This window comes from Salvelinus namaycush, chromosome 40, assembly GCF_016432855.1.
Source record: "Salvelinus namaycush isolate Seneca chromosome 40, SaNama_1.0, whole genome shotgun sequence".
NCBI lineage: Eukaryota > Metazoa > Chordata > Actinopteri > Salmoniformes > Salmonidae > Salvelinus > Salvelinus namaycush.
In genome coordinates, this window is record NC_052346.1 from 16,895,170 (window position 1) to 16,917,283 (window position 22,114).

At 45.3% G+C, this 22,114-nt stretch overlaps 1 protein-coding gene across 1 annotated transcript in view; it reads left to right on the top strand.

Moving 5' to 3' along the window:
• The window catches only part of LOC120033169 (prostaglandin F2 receptor negative regulator-like), a 51,769-nt gene that overhangs the window by 25,094 nt on the left and 4,561 nt on the right, over positions 1–22,114 (top strand). Inside the window, exon 9 of the mRNA XM_038979453.1 lies at positions 225–332. Coding sequence (XP_038835381.1) covers positions 225–332 — 108 coding nt within the window. The remainder of the gene's footprint in view (positions 1–224; positions 333–22,114) is intronic.

A 22,114-nucleotide genomic window follows, 5' to 3' on the forward strand; every position in this document is an offset into this window, starting at 1 on the left:
CTCTTTCTTGTGTGTGTTGAACATGTGTTAGAGGAGACACCATACTGTGTCCCTCTGTAGGTGCTTATACACACACACACACACACACTCTGACTGGCTCAGTGAGCTGAGAGGAGCTGTTTGGATGAGCACCTTTGAAAAACCTGGCGAAGGACCAGTGTTAGGGGTGTAAACACAGTGAATGTAACCCCTGACCTCTAACCTCTGTGTGTTCCTTCCTGTAGGCCCCTCGTTCGCTGTGGCCATCCGCTCTGACACCACCACTCTGTATCCCTGGGAGACCGCCAAGATGGTGTGTGCCCTCAGCGTCTCTGGAGCATCCCCCAAGTCAGGTAGGAGACGACACACACACACTCATCAGGTGATAGCTGTATCCATAAGACACAACCTTCCAGTGTTGAGACAGACTTAAGAGTTAATTAGTTTCTTATCAGCTCTCCTGTTCACATCTCTCCATCCTCTCCTCCCTTCCTCCTGTCCTCCTCCTGCCTCTCTTGTCACTGTTCTCCCAGCTCAGGGAGGAGTGCAGTGTGATCTCTTATTGGAAGTCATTCTGTCTCATTCTCTCTTATCAACTCTCTCTATCACTTTGTCTTCCTCTCCCTCCCTCAGCCATTAGATTACATAACTCTGTCTCTGTGTCTCTGTCTGTCGGTCTGTCTCCTTTCTCCTCCTCCTCTCTGTCTCTTTCATATTGTTATCTTTCTATATTCTTCAGTCCAGTCTAACACGAGACCGGTCAGAGATCAGAACAGAGAGTTCTGCTCATAGCAGCTGTGTGTGTTTGTCTGAATGTGATTGTGTGATTATGCAAGGGGGGGGTGTCATTTTTCAGAACCCCAGCTGTCGGTGTGTGTGTATGTATTCACATGCATACACACACATAAGCCTTCCTGTTATTCACATGCATATCAGAGAACGTAATGGAATGTCGTAATCTTATGGGCAGTTGCAGCTTCTTTTCCTGATGGTGGAACATAGCAGTTAGTTACCTACAGGGAGACCGCTGGAAGGCTGCAGGGGAATGGTATTACTGAACTACACTGTTAGTCTGTTAGTTACCTACAGGGAGACAGCTGGAAGGCTGCAGGGGAATGGTATTACTGAACTACACTGTTAGTCTGTTAGTTACCTACAGAGAGACAGCTGGAAGGCTGCAGGGGAATGGTATTACTGAACTACACTGCTAGTCTGTTAGTTAGTTACCTACAGGGAGACAGCTGGAAGGCTGCAGGGGAATGGTATTACTGAACTACACTGCTAGTCTGTTAGTTAGTTACCTACAGGGAGACAGCTGGAAGGCTGCAGGGGAATGGTATTACTGAACTACACTGTTAGTCTGTTAGTTACCTACAGGGAGACAGCTGGAAGGCTGCAGGGGAATGGTATTACTGAACTACACTGTTAGTCTGTTAGTTAGTTACCTACAGGGAGACAGCTGGAAGGCTGCAGGGGAATGGTATTACTGAACTACACAGTTAGTTAGTTACCTACAGAGAGACAGCTGGAAGGCTGCAGGGGAATGGTATTACTGAACTACACAGTTAGTTAGTTACCTACAGGGAGACAGCTGGAAGGCTGCAGGGGAATGGTATTACTGAACTACACTGTTAGTCTGTTAGTTACCTACAGAGAGACAGCTGGAAGGCTGCAGGGGAATGGTATTACTGAACTACACTGTTAGTTAGTTACCTACAGGGAGACAGCTGGAAGCCTGCAGGGGAATGGTATGACTGAACTACACTGTTAGTCTGTTAGTTAGTTACCTACAGAGAGACCGCTGGGAGGCTGCAGGGGAATGGTATTACTGAACTACACTGTTAGTCTGTTAGTTAGTTACCTACAGGGAGACCGCTGGAAGGCTGCAGGGGAATGGTATTACTGAACTACACTGTTAGAATCTTAGTTAGTTACCTACAGGGAGACCGCTGGGAGGCTGCAGGGGAATGGTATTACTGAACTACACTGTTAGTTAGTTACCTACAGGGAGACAGCTGGAAGGCTGCAGGGGAATGGTATTACTGAACTACACTGTTAGTTAGTTAGTTACCTACAGGGAGACCCCTGGAAGGCTGCAGGGGAATGGTATTACTGAACTACACTGTTAGTTAGTTATCTACAGGGAGACCGCTGGAAGGCTGCAGGGGAATGGTATTACTGAACTACACTGTTAGAATCTTAGTTAGTTACCTACAGAGAGACCGCTGGAAGGCTGCAGGGGAATGGTATTACTGAACTACACTGTTAGTCTGTTAGTTAGTTACCTACAGAGAGACTGCTGGAAGGCTGCAGGGGAATGGTATTACTGAACTACACTGTTAGAATCTTAGTTAGTTACCTACAGAGAGACCGCTGGAAGGCTGCAGGGGAATGGTATTACTGAACTACACTGTTAGTCTGTTAGTTAGTTACCTACAGAGAGACCGCTGGAAGGCTGCAGGGGAATGGTATTACTGAACTACACTGTTAGTTAGTTATCTACAGGGAGACCGCTGGAAGGCTGCAGGGGAATGGTATTACTGAACTACACTGTTAGAATCTTAGTTAGTTACCTACAGAGAGACCGCTGGAAGGCTGCAGGGGAATGGTATTACTGAACTACACTGTTAGTTAGTTACCTACAGGGAGACCCCTGGAAGGCTGCAGGGGAATGGTATTACTGAACTACACTGTTAGTCTGTTAGTTAGTTACCTACAGGGAGACAGCTGGAAGGCTGCAGGGGAATGGTATTACTGAACTACACTGTTAGTTAGTTACCTACAGGGAGACCCCTGGAAGGCTGCAGGGGAATGGTATTACTGAACTACACTGTTAGAATCTTAGTTAGTTACCTACAGAGAGACCGCTGGAAGGCTGCAGGGGAATGGTATTACTGAACTACACTGTTAGTCTGTTAGTTAGTTACCTACAGAGAGACTGCTGGAAGGCTGCAGGGGAATGGTATTACTGAACTACTCTGTTAGTTAGTTACCTACAGGGAGACCCCTGGAAGGCTGCAGGGGAATGGTATTACTGAACTACACTGTTAGAATCTTAGTTAGTTACCTACAGAGAGACCGCTGGAAGGCTGCAGGGGAATGGTATTACTGAACTACACTGTTAGTCTGTTAGTTAGTTACCTACAGGGAGACAGTTGGAAGGCTGCAGGGGAATGGTATTACTGAACTACACTGTTAGTCTGTTAGTTAGTTACCTACAGGGAGACAGCTGGAAGGCTGCAGGGGAATGGTATTACTGAACTACACTGTTAGTCTTGTAGTTAGTTACCTACAGGGAGACAGCTGGAAGGCTGCAGGGGAATGGTATTACTGAACTACGCTGTTAGTTAGTTACCTACAGGGAGACCCCTGGAAGGCTGCAGGGGAATGGTATTACTGAACTACACTGTTAGTTAGTTACCTACAGGGAGACAGCTGGAAGGCTGCAGGGGAATGGTATTACTGAACTACACTGTTAGTTAGTTACCTACAGGGAGACAGCTGGGAGGCTGCAGGGGAATGGTATTACTGAACTACACTGTTAGTCTGTTAGTTAGTTACCTACAGGGAGACAGCTGGAAGGCTGCAGGGGAATGGTATTACTGAACTACACTGTTAGTTAGTTACCTACAGGGAGACAGCTGGAAGGCTGCAGGGGAATGGTATTACTGAACTACACTGTTAGTTAGTTAGTTACCTACAGGGAGACAGCTGGAAGGCTGCAGGGGAATGGTATTACTGAACTACACTGTTAGTTACCTACAGGGAGACAGCTGGAAGGCTGCAGGGGAATGGTATTACTGAACTACACAGTTAGTCTGTTAGTTAGTTATCTACAGGGAGACCGCTGGGAGGCTGCAGGGGAATGGTATTACTGAACTACACAGTTAGTCTGTTAGTTAGTTACCTACAGGGAGACAGCTGGAAGGCTGCAGGGGAATGGTATTACTGAACTACACTGTTAGTTAGTTACCTACAGGGAGACCCCTGGAAGGCTGCAGGGGAATGGTATTACTGAACTACACTGTTAGTCTGTTAGTTACCTACAGGGAGACCGCTGGAAGGCTGCAGGGGAATGGTATTACTGAACTACACTGTTAGAATCTTAGTTAGTTACCTACAGGGAGACAGCTGGAAGGCTGCAGGGGAATGGTATTACTGAACTACACTGTTAGTTAGTTATCTACAGGGAGACCGCTGGAAGGCTGCAGGGGAATGGTATTACTGAACTACACAGTTAGTTAGTTACCTACAGGGAGACCCCTGGAAGGCTGCAGGGGAATGGTATTACTGAACTACACTGTTAGTCTGTTAGTTAGTTACCTACAGGGAGACAGCTGGGAGGCTGCAGGGGAATGGTATTACTGAACTACACAGTTAGTTAGTTACCTACAGGGAGACAGCTGGAAGGCTGCAGGGGAATGGTATTACTGAACTACACTGTTAGTCTGTTAGTTAGTTACCTACAGGGAGACCCCTGGAAGGCTGCAGGGGAATGGTATTACTGAACTACACTGTTAGTCTGTTAGTTAGTTACCTACAGAGAGACCGCTGGGAGGCTGCAGGGGAATGGTATTACTGAACTACACTGTTAGTCTGTTAGTTAGTTACCTACAGGGAGACCGCTGGAAGGCTGCAGGGGAATGGTATTACTGAACTACACTGTTAGTCTGTTAGTTAGTTACCTACAGAGAGACCGCTGGGAGGCTGCAGGGGAATGGTATTACTGAACTACACTGTTAGTCTGTTAGTTAGTTACCTACAGGGAGACAGCTGGGAGGCTGCAGGGGAATGGTATTACTGAACTACACTGTTAGTCTGTTAGTTACCTACAGGGAGACAGCTGGAAGGCTGCAGGGGAATGGTATTACTGAACTACACAGTTAGTTAGTTACCTACAGGGAGACCGCTGGAAGGCTGCAGGGGAATGGTATTCCTGAACTACACAGTTAGTTAGTTACCTACAGGGAGACAGCTGGAAGGCTGCAGGGGAATGGTATTACTGAACTACACAGTTAGTTAGTTATCTACAGGGAGACAGCTGGAAGGCTGCAAGGGAATGGTATTACTGAACTACACTGTTAGTCTGTTAGTTACCTACAGGGAGACAGCTGGGAGGCTGCAGGGGAATGGTATTACTGAACTACACAGTTAGTTAGTTACCTACAGGGAGACAGCTGGGAGGCTGCATGGGAATGGTATTACTGAACTACACAGTTAGTTAGTTACCTACAGGGAGACAGCTGGAAGGCTGCAGGGGAATGGTATTACTGAACTACACAGTTAGTCTGTTAGTTACCTACAGGGAGACAGCTGGAAGGCTGCAGGGGAATGGTATTACTGAACTACACTGTTAGTTAGTTACCTACAGGGAGACAGCTGGAAGGCTGCAGGGGAATGGTATTACTGAACTACACTGTTAGTTAGTTAGTTAGTTACCTACAGGGAGACCGCTGGAAGGCTGCAGGGGAATGGTATTACTGAACTACACTGTTAGTCTGTTAGTTACCTACAGGGAGACAGCTGGAAGCCTGCAGGGGAATGGTATTACTGAACTACACTGTTAGTCTGTTAGTTAGTTACCTACAGAGAGACAGCTGGAAGGCTGCAGGGGAATGGTATTACTGAACTACACTGTTAGTCTGTTAGTTAGTTACCTACAGAGAGACCGCTGGGAGGCTGCAGGGGAATGGTATTACTGAACTACACAGTTAGTTAGTTACCTACAGAGAGACAGCTGGAAGGCTGCAGGGGAATGGTATTACTGAACTACACTGTTTGTTAGTTAGTTACCTACAGGGAGACCGCTGGAAGGCTGCAGGGGAATGGTATTACTGAACTACACTGTTTGTTAGTTAGTTAGTTACCTACAGGGAGACCGCTGGAAGGCTGCAGGGGAATGGTATTACTGAACTACACTGTTAGTTAGTTACCTACAGAGAGACAGCTGGAAGGCTGCAGGGGAATGGTATTACTGAACTACACTGTTTGTTAGTTAGTTACCTACAGGGAGACAGCTGGAAGGCTGCAGGGGAATGGTATTACTGAACTACACTGTTAGTTAGTTACCTACAGGGAGACAGCTGGAAGGCTGCAGGGGAATGGTATTACTGAACTACACTGTTAGTCTGTTAGTTAGTTACCTACAGGGAGACAGCTGGAAGGCTGCAGGGGAATGGTATTACTGAACTACACAGTTAGTTAGTTAGTTACCTACAGGGAGACCGCTGGAAGGCTGCAGGGGAATGGTATTACTGAACTACACTGTTAGTCTGTTAGTTACCTACAGGGAGACAGCTGGGAGGCTGCAGGGGAATAGTATTACTGAACTACACTGTTAGTTAGTTACCTACAGGGAGACAGCTGGAAGGCTGCAGGGGAATGGTATTACTGAACTACACAGTTAGTCTGTTAGTTACCTACAGGGAGACAGCTGGAAGGCTGCAGGGGAATGGTATTACTGAACTACACTGTTAGTTACCTACAGGGAGACAGCTGGAAGGCTGCAGGGGAATGGTATTACTGAACTACACAGTTAGTTAGTTACCTACAGGGAGACCGCTGGAAGGCTGCAGGGGAATGGTATTACTGAACTACACTGTTAGTTACCTACAGGGAGACAGCTGGAAGGCTGCAGGGGAATGGTATTACTGAACTACACAGTTAGTTAGTTAGTTAGTTAGTTAGTTACCTACAGGGAGACAGCTGGAAGCCTGCAGGGGAATGGTATGACTGAACTACACTGTTAGTCTGTTAGTTAGTTACCTACAGAGAGACCGCTGGGAGGCTGCAGGGGAATGGTATTACTGAACTACACTGTTAGTCTGTTAGTTAGTTACCTACAGGGAGACCGCTGGAAGGCTGCAGGGGAATGGTATTACTGAACTACACTGTTAGAATCTTAGTTAGTTACCTACAGGGAGACCGCTGGGAGGCTGCAGGGGAATGGTATTACTGAACTACACTGTTAGTTAGTTACCTACAGGGAGACAGCTGGAAGGCTGCAGGGGAATGGTATTACTGAACTACACTGTTAGTTAGTTACCTACAGGGAGACAGCTGGGAGGCTGCAGGGGAATGGTATTACTGAACTACACTGTTAGTCTGTTAGTTAGTTATCTACAGGGAGACAGCTGGAAGGCTGCAGGGGAATGGTATTACTGAACTACACTGTTAGTCTGTTAGTTAGTTACCTACAGGGAGACAGCTGGAAGGCTGCAGGGGAATGGTATTACTGAACTACACTGTTAGTTAGTTAGTTAGTTACCTACAGGGAGACAGCTGGAAGGCTGCAGGGGAATGGTATTACTGAACTACACAGTTAGTTACCTACAGAGAGACAGCTGGAAGGCTGCAGGGGAATGGTATTACTGAACTACACTGTTAGTCTGTTAGTTAGTTACCTACAGGGAGACAGCTGGAAGGCTGCAGGGGAATGGTATTACTGAACTACACTGTTAGTCTGTTAGTTAGTTACCTACAGGGAGACAGCTGGAAGGCTGCAGGGGAATGGTATTACTGAACTACACTGTTAGTCTGTTAGTTAGTTACCTACAGGGAGACAGCTAGGAGGCTGCAGGGGAATGGTATTACTGAACTACACTGTTAGTCTGTTAGTTACCTACAGGGAGACAGCTGGAAGACTGCAGGGGAATGGTATTACTGAACTACACAGTTAGTTAGTTACCTACAGGGAGACAGCTGGGAGGCTTCAGGGGAATGGTATTACTGAACTACACTGTTAGTCTGTTAGTTAGTTACCTACAGGGAGACAGCTGGAAGGCTGCAGGGGAATGGTATTACTGAACTACACTGTTAGAATCTTAGTTAGTTACCTACAGGGAGACCCCTGGAAGGCTGCAGGGGAATGGTATTACTGAACTACACAGTTAGTTAGTTACCTACAGAGAGACCGCTGGGAGGCTGCAGGGGAATGGTATTACTGAACTACACTGTTAGTTAGTTACCTACAGGGAGACAGCTGGGAGGCTGCAGGGGAATGGTATTACTGAACTACACTGTTAGAATCTTAGTTAGTTACCTACAGGGAGACCCCTGGAAGGCTGCAGGGGAATGGTATTACTGAACTACACAGTTAGTTAGTTACCTACAGGGAGACAGCTGGGAGGCTGCAGGGGAATGGTATTACTGAACTACACTGTTAGTTTGTTACCTACAGGGAGACAGCTGGAAGGCTGCAGGGGAATGGTATTACTGAACTACACTGTTAGTCTGTTAGTTACCTACAGGGAGACAGCTGGGAGGCTGCAGGGGAATGGTATTACTGAACTACACTGTTAGTCTGTTAGTTAGTTACCTACAGGGAGACAGCTGGAAGGCTGCAGGGGAATGGTATTACTGAACTACACTGTTAGTCTGTTAGTTAGTTACCTACAGGGAGACAGCTGGAAGGCTGCAGGGGAATGGTATTACTGAACTACACTGTTAGTTAGTTACCTACAGGGAGACAGCTGGGAGGCTGCAGGGGAATGGTATTACTGAACTACACAGTTAGTTAGTTACCTACAGGGAGACAGCTGGAAGGCTGCAGGGGAATGGTATTACTGAACTACACTGTTAGTCTGTTAGTTAGTTACCTACAGGGAGACCGCTGGAAGGCTGCAGGGGAATGGTATTACTGAACTACACTGTTAGAATCTTAGTTAGTTACCTACAGGGAGACCGCTGGGAGGCTGCAGGGGAATGGTATTACTGAACTACACTGTTAGTTAGTTACCTACAGGGAGACAGCTGGGAGGCTGCAGGGGAATGGTATTACTGAACTACACAGTTAGTTTGTTACCTACAGGGAGACAGCTGGAAGGCTGCAGGGGAATGGTATTACTGAACTACACTGTTAGTTAGTTAGTTACCTACAGGGAGACAGCTGGAAGGCTGCAGGGGAATGGTATTACTGAACTACACTGTTAGTTAGTTAGTTACCTACAGGGAGACCGCTGGAAGGCTGCAGGGGAATGGTATTACTGAACTACACTGTTAGTCTGTTAGTTACCTACAGGGAGACAGCTGGAAGGCTGCAGGGGAATGGTATTACTGAACTACACAGTTAGTTACCTACAGGGAGACAGCTGGAAGGCTGCAGGGGAATGGTATTACTGAACTACACAGTTAGTTAGTTAGTTAGTTAGTTACCTACAGGGAGACAGCTGGAAGGCTGCAGGGGAATGGTATTACTGAACTGCACAGTTAGTTAGTTAGTTACCTACAGAGAGACAGCTGGAAGGCTGCAGGGGAATGGTATTACTGAACTACACTGTTAGTCTGTTAGTTAGTTACCTACAGGGAGACAGCTGGAAGGCTGCAGGGGAATGGTATTACTGAACTACACTGTTAGTCTGTTAGTTAGTTATCTACAGGGAGACAGCTGGAAGGCTGCAGGGGAATGGTATTACTGAACTACACTGTTAGTCTGTTAGTTAGTTACCTACAGGGAGACAGCTGGAAGGCTGCAGGGGAATGGTATTACTGAACTACACTGTTAGTTAGTTAGTTAGTTACCTACAGGGAGACAGCTGGAAGGCTGCAGGGGAATGGTATTACTGAACTACACAGTTAGTTAGTTACCTACAGAGAGACAGCTGGAAGGCTGCAGGGGAATGGTATTACTGAACTACACTGTTAGTCTGTTAGTTAGTTACCTACAGGGAGACAGCTGGAAGGCTGCAGGGGAATGGTATTACTGAACTACACTGTTAGTTAGTTACCTACAGGGAGACAGCTGGGAGGCTGCAGGGGAATGGTATTACTGAACTACACAGTTAGTTACCTACAGGGAGACAGCTGGAAGGCTGCAGGGGAATGGTATTACTGAACTACACTGTTAGTCTGTTAGTTAGTTACCTACAGGGAGACAGCTGGAAGGCTGCAGGGGAATGGTATTACTGAACTACACTGTTAGTCTGTTAGTTAGTTACCTACAGGGAGACAGCTGGAAGGCTGCAGGGGAATGGTATTACTGAACTACACTGTTAGTCTGTTAGTTAGTTACCTACAGGGAGACCGCTGGAAGGCTGCAGGGGAATGGTATTACTGAACTACACTGTTAGTCTGTTAGTTACCTACAGGGAGACAGCTGGGAGGCTGCAGGGGAATGGTATTACTGAACTACACTGTTAGTCTGTTAGTTAGTTACCTACAGAGAGACCGCTAGGAGGCTGCAGGGGAATGGTATTACTGAACTACACTGTTAGTCTGTTAGTTAGTTAGTTACCTACAGGGAGACAGCTGGAAGGCTGCAGGGGAATGGTATTACTGAACTACACTGTTAGTCTGTTAGTTAGTTACCTACAGAGAGACCGCTGGGAGGCTGCAGGGGAATGGTATTACTGAACTACACTGTTAGTCTGTTAGTTAGTTACCTACAGGGAGACAGCTAGGAGGCTGCAGGGGAATGGTATTACTGAACTACACTGTTAGTCTGTTAGTTACCTACAGGGAGACAGCTGGAAGGCTGCAGGGGAATGGTATTACTGAACTACACAGTTAGTTAGTTACCTACAGGGAGACAGCTGGAAGGCTGCAGGGGAATGGTATTACTGAACTACACTGTTAGTTAGTTACCTACAGGGAGACAGCTGGGAGGCTTCAGGGGAATGGTATTACTGAACTACACTGTTAGTTAGTTACCTACAGGGAGACAGCTGGAAGGCTGCAGGGGAATGGTATTACTGAACTGCACAGTTAGTTAGTTAGTTACCTACAGAGAGACAGCTGGAAGGCTGCAGGGGAATGGTATTACTGAACTACACTGTTAGTCTGTTAGTTAGTTACCTACAGGGAGACAGCTGGGAGGCTGCAGGGGAATGGTATTACTGAACTACACTGTTAGTCTGTTAGTTAGTTACCTACAGAGAGACCGCTGGGAGGCTGCAGGGGAATGGTATTACTGAACTACACTGTTAGTCTGTTAGTTAGTTACCTACAGGGAGACCGCTGGAAGGCTGCAGGGGAATGGTATTACTGAACTACACTGTTAGTCTGTTAGTTAGTTACCTACAGAGAGACCGCTGGGAGGCTGCAGGGGAATGGTATTACTGAACTACACTGTTAGTCTGTTAGTTAGTTACCTACAGGGAGACAGCTGGAAGGCTGCAGGGGAATGGTATTACTGAACTACACTGTTAGTCTGTTAGTTACCTACAGGGAGACAGCTGGGAGGCTGCAGGGGAATGGTATTACTGAACTACACTGTTAGTTAGTTACCTACAGGGAGACAGCTGGGAGGCTGCAGGGGAATGGTATTACTGAACTACACTGTTAGTCTGTTAGTTAGTTACCTACAGGGAGACCGCTGGAAGGCTGCAGGGGAATGGTATTACTGAACTACACTGTTAGAATCTTAGTTAGTTACCTACAGGGAGACCGCTGGGAGGCTGCAGGGGAATGGTATTACTGAACTACACTGTTAGTTAGTTACCTACAGGGAGACAGCTGGGAGGCTGCAGGGGAATGGTATTACTGAACTACACAGTTAGTTACCTACAGGGAGACAGCTGGAAGGCTGCAGGGGAATGGTATTACTGAACTACACTGTTAGTCTGTTAGTTAGTTACCTACAGGGAGACCGCTGGAAGGCTGCAGGGGAATGGTATTACTGAACTACACTGTTAGAATCTTAGTTAGTTACCTACAGGGAGACCGCTGGGAGGCTGCAGGGGAATGGTATTACTGAACTACACTGTTAGTTAGTTACCTACAGGGAGACAGCTGGGAGGCTGCAGGGGAATGGTATTACTGAACTACACTGTTAGTCTGTTAGTTAGTTACCTACAGAGAGACAGCTGGAAGGCTGCAGGGGAATGGTATTACTGAACTACACTGTTAGTTAGTTATCTACAGAGAGACCGCTGGAAGGCTGCAGGGGAATGGTATTACTGAACTACACTGTTTGTTAGTTAGTTAGTTACCTACAGGGAGACAGCTGGAAGGCTTCAGGGGAATGGTATTACTGAACTACACAGTTAGTTAGTTACCTACAGGGAGACAGCTGGAAGGCTGCAGGGGAATGGTATTACTGAACTACACTGTTCGAATCTTAGTTAGTTACCTACAGGGAGACAGCTGGAAGGCTGCAGGGGAATGGTATTACTGAACTGCACTGTTAGTCTGTTAGTTAGTTACCTACAGGGAGACCGCTGGAAGGCTGCAGGGGAATGGTATTACTGAACTACACAGTTAGTTAGTTACCTACAGGGAGACAGCTGGAAGGCTGCAGGGGAATGGTATTACTGAACTACACAGTTAGTTAGTTACCTACAGGGAGACAGCTGGAAGGCTGCAGGGGAATGGTATTACTGAACTACACTGTTAGAATCTTAGTTAGTTACCTACAGGGAGACCGCTGGAAGGCTGCAGGGGAATGGTATTACTGAACTACACTGTTAGTTAGTTACCTACAGGGAGACAGCTGGAAGGCTGCAGGGGAATGGTATTACTGAACTACACTGTTAGAATCTTAGTTAGTTACCTACAGGGAGACAGCTGGAAGGCTGCAGGGGAATGGTATTACTGAACTACACTATTAGTTAGTTAGTTACCTACAGGGAGACCGCTGGAAGGCTGCAGGGGAATGGTATTACTGAACTACACTTTTAGTTAGTTAGTTACCTACAGGGAGACAGCTGGAAGGCTGCAGGGGAATGGTATTACTGAACTACACTGTTAGTCTGTTAGTTAGTTACCTACAGGGAGACCGCTGGAAGGCTGCAGGGGAATGGTATTACTGAACTACACTTAGTTTGTTAGGTGGCTCATGGCTTTTTTTGGTTAGAATGGCATTTTGTCTTCTCAATCGACAGCAGAATTTTCTCCAACCGTGGTGAGCGCTTTCGGGTGTAGCCTCGGCTTTTGTTCCATCCCAGCACTGACATACCCAATTCAACCAATCAGCTGATTATCAAGACCTCAGATTTAGTTGAATCAGGTGTTAATTAATTAGAGGTAGGCTGGAGTAAAGCCTGCAGACTCTGACCTGTAGCTATAAGAATTCCATGTCTCATCTGTGAGCCAGACTTACCTTCTTATTGTCTTGGTCATGATGTCTCACAATAGGTATTATGACGCACTATTCAAGACAAATTGTTCCAACTAATCCTACTGATACTAAAACAGATACATCCCGTTTCCTTCAGGTGTGGCAGTGGTTTGTTTCGTTCAGTCATGTGCCGACTGATATGGTATTGCCCAACCATGCCTTCTGCGGTGTCCTAAACTCACATGGGTAGGTGTGTGTGTGCTGTCATTTAGTCATGCACCGGATGGTGTTACCCAACCTTTGTTGTCTTAGCGCGCGCGCACACACTATTTATTCCTTCTTCTATTACAGAGGTGGGGAATATTTAATCCCCATATTAATGCTGTTGATGTAGGATATGTGAGGTGCTGAAAAGCTGTCAACAATACCACAAGAAACCAAATGTCAGAGAGACTTGGTAACAGATGTCTAGTAGAGGAACTGGATAGTAGCTGACGTGACTGATGGTTTGGTGTAAATGTTGAGTAATCCACAGTGATACCCTATATAGCAGGTATTCCCAAACAAAATTCCCAAATGTCGTCGGTGGTATGTTTTAATAAAAACGTGATTCACATTTAAAACAAATATATACACTACCGTTCAAAAGTTTGGGGTCACTTAGAAATGTCCTTGTTTTTGAAAGAAAAGCAACGTTTTTGTCCATTTTTAAGATAACATCAAATTGATTAGAAATACAGTGTAGACATTGTTAATGTTGTAAATGACTATTGGCGTACAGAGGCCCATTATCAGCAACCATCACTCCTGTGTTCCAATGGCACGTTGTGTTAGCTAATCCAAGTTTATAATTTTAAAAGGCATAGATCGTTAGAAAACCCTTTTGCCAATATGTTAGCACTATTGTTCAGAAGTTTGGGGTCACTTAGAAATGTCCTTGTTTTTGAAAGAAAAACACTTTTTTTTGTCCATTAAAATAACATCAAATTGATCAGAATAGTAAAAATAAAGAAAAACCCTTGAAGGATATATATATATATTTACTTACTACCGGTCAAAAGTTTCAGAACCTCTACATGTTCAAGGATTTTTCTTTATTTTTACTATTTTCTACATTGTACAATAATAGTGAAGACATAACTATGAAATAATACATATGGAATCATGTAGTAACCAAAAAAGGGTTAAACAAATCAAAATATATATATTTTGAGATTCTTCAAATAGCCACCCTTTGCTTTGACAGCTTTGCATACTCTTGGCATTGTCTCAACCAGCTTCACCTGGAATGCTTTTCCAACAGTCTTGAAGGAGTTCCCACATATGCTGAGCACTTGTTGGCTGCTTTTCCTTCACTCTGCGGTCTGACTCATCCCAATCCATCTCAATTAGGTTGAAGTCTGGGGATTGTGGAGGCCAGGTCATCTGATGCAGCACTCATCACTCTCCTTCTTGGTAAAATAGCCCTTACACAGCTTGGATGTGTGTTGGGTCATTGTCCTGTTGAAAAACAAATGATATTCCCACTAAGCCGAAACCAGATGGGATGGCGTATTGCTGCAGAATGCTGTGGTAGCCGTGCTGGTCAAATCACAGACATTGTCACCAGTAAAGCACCCCACACCATAACACCTCCTCCTCCATAGATTATGGTGGGAAATACACATGCGGAGATCATCCGTTCACCCACACCGCGTCTCACAAAGACACGGCGGTTGGAGCCAAAAATCTCCAATTTGGACTCCAGACCAAATGACAGATTTCCACTGGTCAATTGTCCATTGCTCATGTTTCTTGGCCCAAGCAAGTCTCTTTTTCTTATTGGTTTCCTTTAGTAGTGGTTTCTTTGCAGCAATTCAACCATGAAGGCCTGATTCACGCAGTCTCCTCTGAACAGTTGATGTTGAGATGTGTCCGTTACTTGAACTCTGTGAAACATTTATTTGGGCTGCAATTTCTGAGGTTGGTAACTCTAATGAACTTATCCTCTGCAGTATAGGTAACTCTGGGTCTTCCTTTCTTGTGGAAGTCCTCATTAGAGCCAGTTTCATCATAGCGCTTGATTGTTTTTGCGACTGCACTTGAAGAAACTTTCAAAGTTCTTAATGTTTTGCATTGACTGACCTTCATGTCTTAAAGTAATGATGGACTGGCATTTTTCTTTGCTTATTTGATCTCTCAGGTCTTTCCATCATTGTATGATTTTTTGGGTGTACAAATGAACTCAAGCTTACGGACAATGTCAAATGTGATATAGCGACGCACCTGAGTGAGTTGGGTGCGCAATTACGCAGGTACTTTCCTGAAACGGATGACACAAACTGGATTCGTTATCCCTTTCGTGTCCTGCCTCCAGTCCACTTACCGATATCTGAGCAAGAGAGCCTCATTGAAATTGCAACAAGCGGTTCTGTGAAAATGTAATTTAATCATAAGCCACTGCCAGATTTATGGATTGGGCTGCGCTCAGAGTATCCTGCCTTGGCAAATTGCGCTGTTAAGACACTGATGCCCTTTGCAACCACGTACCTATGTGAGAGGGGATTCTCGGCCCTCACAAGCATGAAACCTAATTACAGGCACAGACTGTGTGGAAAATGATTTTAGACGGAGACTCTCTCCAATACATCCCAACATTGCAGAGTTATGTGCATCCTTTCAAGCACACCCTTCGCATTAAACATGTGGTGAGTTATTCACAATTTTCGATGACAAATAAGGTTTTATATTTAAGATGGTTAAATAAAGAGCAAAATTGTTGATTATTATTATTTGTGCCCTGGTCCTATAAGAGCTCTTTGTCACTTCCCACGAGCCTGGTTTTGAAAAAAACTCACACTCATTCTTATGTTTAATAAATGTATTGTATAGTGTTTGTGTGTGTGTGTGTGTGTGTGTGTGTGTGTGGCAGGCTTCCAATGATGGCAAAAAACAGTGCGCTGACCCTGGTGCTCGAGGGGGTACTCAGCTGGAGGTTGAATGTTTGAAGGGGTGCGGGACTATAAAAAGTTTGGGAACCACTGCTATATAGAAAGGAGAGGGACTGGATAGTACCTGACAGGACTGATGGTTTGGTGTAAGTGTTGAGTAATCGACAGTGATACTCTATATACAACATTTACAGTGCAGGAACAAGCCTGAGCAGGAGAATCACATTCCTATGCAGCACTGGAATGGGCCTACCCACAAGACCTAGCGTCACAGAGAGATCGCAAGATGACAAACAGCCACCTTTCCTTGTTTCCTTTCCTAGGTGATATAACTGGACAGATGGATAAATAAAATATTGGTCAATCATCATGTCCTTTCAGATTAGTGGACATCAAGGAAATACATATATGTCAGACCATTAGGACGCAGCCGGTGTGGTGATTGTGTGAGACCGACAGACTGCACGTGTGTTGGTGGGAATGTTGCACTTGTGAACTGATGTTGTTGAGAAAGCTAGCTAGCTGTTGGCCTGGCGTGTTGATGCCTGCTGACCAAGACTAAGGGGAGACGTTAGATTTTCACAACGTAAGGAATGCACAGCAAAGGTATCGAATGTATAGAGTGTGTGAGTGGTTGGGACACGAGGATGTTGTCATTAAAGAGCAGAGTTATGTGTTTGTTTGTTTGGCAGCAGTTAATTTTCTCAGATGCTGTCGTGTCTCCGTACCCTGTCTCTGTACTCTGTACCCAGACTCTGTACCCAGAGTACGGAGTCTGTTTCCTTAGGGGAGAAACTGAAGACTCTGTCCCTGCTTGTGCCAGTTGCTGCCATGAGAGGACATAACATAAAAAGGACAACAGGAGGTTAAATTAAGATCAAGAGAAAGATGGAACATAAAATTGTTTATTGGTTTTAATTTTCTTTGAATGGAGTGGAATATGGACTCGGCCCAGTAGCGCATCACATCTGGCCGTGATTGGTAGTCCCATAGAGCGGCTCACAATTGCTCCAGCGTCGTCCGGGTTTGGCCGGGGTAGGCCGTCATTGTAAATAAGAATTTGGTCTTAACTGACTTGCCTAGTTAAATACTAAAAAAAATAAACCCACTAAAGAAGCATGTAAACGTCTGACTAGGATTGAACCATCCTTTACGAATAGAGCAGTTCACTGAGTCTGTCTAGTCTCCTCTCCTAGCCTGCCCCACAGAATCAAACTAGCCTGCTAACCCTGTTCTCTCCTAGCCTGCCCCACATAATCAAACTAGCCTGCTAACCCTGTTCTCTCCTAGCCTGCCCCACATAATCAAACTAGCCTGCTAACCCTGTTCTCTCCTAGCCTGCCCCACAGAATCAAACTAGCCTGCTAACCCTGTTCTCTCCTAGCCTGCCCCACAGAATCAAACTAGCCTGCTAACCCTGTTCTCTCCTAGCCTGCCCCACAGAATCAAACTAGCCTGCTAACCCTGTCCTCTCCTAGCCTGCCCCACAGAATCAAACTAGCCTGCTAACCCTGTCCTCTCCTAGCCTGCCCCACAGAATCAAACTAGCCTGCTAACCCTGTTCTCTCCTAGCCTGCCCCACAGAATCAAACTAGCCTGCTAACCCTGTCCTCTCCTAGCCTGCCCCACAGAATCAAACTAGCCTGCTAACCCTGTCCTCTCCTAGCCTGCCCCACAGAATCAAACTAGCCTGCTAACCCTGTTCTCTCCTAGCCTGCCCCACAGAATCAAACTAGCCTGCTAACCCTGTCCTCTCCTAGCCTGCCCCACAGAATCAAACTAGCCTGCTAACCCTGTCCTCTCCTAGCCTGCCCCACAGAATCAAACTAGCCTGCTAACCCTGTTCTCTTCTCCTCTCCTCTACACCCAGTAATTAATAGTTCTATTCCATGGTCCATTACCCCCTCACAGGGAGAAGAGGAGACTGGAGAGATCTCCTAAAGGAGTGGTGAGGAGGGAACGGTCTAACTCACTGGTGTGGGGAAAGAGAGACTCTCACTCAGGCCATTAAGTCCTTCTGGTAATAAAGGGGAGGACTGCTTGAGCATAGAAATAGAAGGGGTAACACAACAGACGAGTTGTGTGTCAAATGGCACCTTACTGCACGATATGTCTTTTTAGATCAGCCCATAACTCTAAGAAATAAAACATTTTTCACATTCCACCCAAATATTGGCGACACAATAGAATTTACGCGACGTCGTGACTTGTTAGCGTCAATTCCAAATGAGACACCCAAAATGGCCGCTGCCCGTCGGTCATGGCCCGTTGCTCGTAATTGGAATGGCCATTCTGCTCATTGTGATTCTACGAGGTCCATGCAGTGTTTAGTATTCCTGTGTGCTGTGTTGTAGCAGCGCTTTATGGCCCACATGTAATAGACTTTGTTCTATCAGACATCAGTGGCAGTATCCCTGTTGAGTTCTGTGTTCTGGATGCCTGTAGTGTCTCTAACACTATTGGTCTTTACCTTCTGCTGCTGCTGCTGGCAAAACTAACTCCCCCTCTGGGGATCAATACATGGAATGAACCAATCAAATGTATTTTATTCAGTTCATTTCGATGTGAAGACAATCTAGTTTTATTTCTCCTAGCGGATCCTGGTGTTGATGAGATGGAGGATAGAGGTGGTGGAGGGGAGGATAGAGGAGGTGGAGGGGGAGGATAAAGGGCCAGTGGGAGGAATCTTACAGCATACTGTTGTGGTGGGGATCAAGCTTGTTAATGGGAACACTGGTGATAATGTATTTGTTTTGCCGTCTTGGTTATTGTTGCTACGCGTGTGGTTCAAAGAGCAGTATATTCAAGGAATTACAGTCCACTGAAACAGCTGGGACCAATCTGAGGCAATGTGACGATGTGTGTGTGCTCGCAGGCATGTGTGCATGTGCGTGAGAGAATGTTATCTGCAGTGCCTGGTTCAGGGGGTCTTGGCAGGAACCTCTTCTTTTTGTTTCTCTAAGGTGTGGTGGTTCACCTTAATTCCTCTTTAGATATCTTCTATTTGGATGGTGTAATGGATCTTCATACAACTCCAGGGATGTGGTGTTTCAATATCTTCATGTTCTCTCTTCCGGTCCTTTGTGTTATAATTGTATTCAATGTCAAAGGAGGCAAAGTGTGGCTTTATAACTCAGTTCCTATCTGAAAGGATCTCCTGAGTGGCTTCATAGAAACACTGCTTACTATTCAATATAAAAGGCCTAGCTACCAAACTATTAACCCTTTGCACTCACAGCCCCTGTAATCCCATATACTGGTTGAAAAGGGCAGATTTGGTCATTAATGAGCACCTCAATTGGAATGCAGGGGCTGTACAGTAACATGTTGTATATGACGTCAGAGCTCAAGCTGTCTGCTTTACAGCGTTGTATGAGTTTCAACTGGCAGACGTTCTAAACGTGTTTATACAACGGGTGGTTTAGAGATCCCATTGTTAGAGCCTCTCCTGCCCATGATATGAGACAACATACACATGGTCCCGTTCATATAAAGTGGCATTGTTTACATTGTTACCTAGCAACGTACTACCACTACTACTTTTACAACTACTAGTCTCAGCACCTATAACTCGTCGTGGATGATTTTGGCTGCTTTAGTAATTTAGTTTGTAATCTGAGGGGAATGCTGTAAATCTAGAGGAGTCCATGTGTTCTGAAAGATGAGACGTTGAGGATTATAATACCGGTTTGATGTCATAATGTGTACTTCATATTTTAAAATGTTTTTATTTACAGTATCAACTTTTGGTGTAAAATTTACAAGATTACATGTCATACCCTGGATTGTTCTGAACAGAATGAGCCTGTATTTCTCGTATTGTGAAGAAAATTTGCCGCAGAACACGCACTGAAGTGCCTTGTGGAAACCTAAGACTGTAAAATCATATTTTATAACTAGTAATGTTGACAATAGAACAGGCTTTCAAACGATGCACACCTGAACCACGTTGAGCTTTATAATGGGCCGTTTTTTGATTGACATGCATGTTACTGACACTTTCCCTCGACTGAGATGTCAAGAAGGCAGAGCAACGCCTTATCATGGACCTCTTCCCATTTAAGCAACCATTTTCTATGTTACTGAAAGTATACAGAGTATTTTTAGATTTTCGTTATGAGAAATGCTGCAAAAAGTACTGTAAATGTAAAATGCACATAAAATGAAGTGTACAGTCATGGCCAAAAGTTGAGAATGACACATATTAATTTTCACAAAGTCTGCTGCCTCAGTTTGTATGATGGCAATTTGCATATACTCAAGAATGTTATGAAGAGTGATCAGATGAATTGCAATTAATTGCAAAGTCCCTCTTTGCCATGCAAATGAACTGAATCCCCCGAAATAATTTCCACTGCATTTCAGCCCTGCCACAAAAGGACCAGCTGACATCATGTCAGTGATTCTCTCGTTAACACAGGTGTGAGTGTTGACGAGGACAAGGCTGGAGATCACTCTGTCATGCTGATTGAGTTCAAATAACAGACTGGAAGCTTCAAAAGGAGGGTGGTGCTGGGAATCATTGTTCTTCCTCTGTCAAACACATGCCGTCATCATTGCTTTGCACAAAAAGGGCTTCACAGGCAAGGATATTGCTGCCAGTAAGATTGCACCTAAATCAACCATTTATCGGATCATCAAGAACTTAAAGGAGAGCGGTTCAATTGTTGTGAAGAAGGCTTCAGGGTGCCCAAGAATGTCCAGCAAGCGCCAGGACCGTCTCCTGAAGTGGATTCAGCTGCGGGATCGGGGCACCACCAGCACAGAGCTTGCTCAGGAATGGCAGCAGGCAGGTGTGAGTGCATCTGCACGCACAGTGAGGCGAAGACTTTTGGAGGATGGCCTGGTGTCAAGGAGGGCAGCAAAGAAGCCACTTCTCTCCAGGAAAAACATCAGGGACATACTGATATTCTGCAAAAGGTACAGGGATTGGACTGCTGAGGACTGAGGTAAAGTCATTTTCTCTGATGAATCCCCTTTCCTATTGTTTGGGGCATCTGGAAAAAAGCTTGTCCGGAGAAGACAAGGTGAGCGCTACCATCAGTCCTGTGTCATGCCAACAGTAAAGCATCCTGAGGCCATGTGTGGAGTTGCTTCTCAGCCAAGGGAGTGGGCTCACTCACAATTTTGCCTAAGAACACAGCCATGAATAAAGAATGGTACCAAGACATCCTCCGAGAGCAGCTTCTCCCAACCACCCAGGAACAGTTTGGTGACTAACAATGCATTTTCCAGCATGATGGAGCACATTGCCATAAGGCAAAAGTGATAACTAAGTGGCTCGGGGAACAAAACATCAATATTTCAGGTCCATGGCCAGGAAACTCCCCAGACCTTAATCCCTTTGAGAATTTGTGGTCAATCATCAAGAGGTGGGTGGACAAACAAAAAACCCACAAATTCTGACAAACTCCAAGCATTGATTATGCAAGAATGGGCTGCCATCAGTCAGGATGTGGCCCAGAGGTTAATTAACAGCATGCCAGGGCAGATTGCAGAGGTCTTGAAAAAGAAGGGCCAACACTGCAAATATTGACTCTTTGCATCAACTTCATGTAATTGTCAATAAAAGCCTTTGACACTTATGAAATGCTTCTAATTATACTTCAGTATTCCATAGAAACATCTGACAAAAATATCTAAAGACACTGAAGCAGCAAACTTTGGAAATTAATATTTGTCATTCTCAACTTTTGGCCACGACAGTATAATGTTTGGATTCAGTCTTGTCAGGTGAACTGTTGTGTTCTCACCTTTTGGTCAGATAATTTACCCTTAATCTCCAAACTGTTCCCTTATCATTGGTTATGCATATTATTTGTCATATTCCTTCTGTTAAAAACATTTCCATTTGGCCCTATCCATACAGTCCAAATTCTAGGAGTGACACGGGTTACGACTGACAACAGCCCAGCTACAAAACTATCCCTTTAAGACTAACGTCCACTGACCAGTCCTCAATTAGGTCTGGAGGAATCGGCCTGATTGGTCCGTTAGTCCAGCGGTCCTCTACGTTTCAGCTCGTGTCACATCCAGTCACCTCTTGAATCCGGACACCGAGGTTGTGGAAACGAGTGGTCGCTGTGCCCTCCGTTCCATCTCTATAAATATAGATGTATCCTTTCCTGCCTTTCCCCATCTTATTCATCATCATCATTACCATCAGCATCTTCATATTTTTCACTAAGTAGGCCTTGTATTAGCAGTTAGT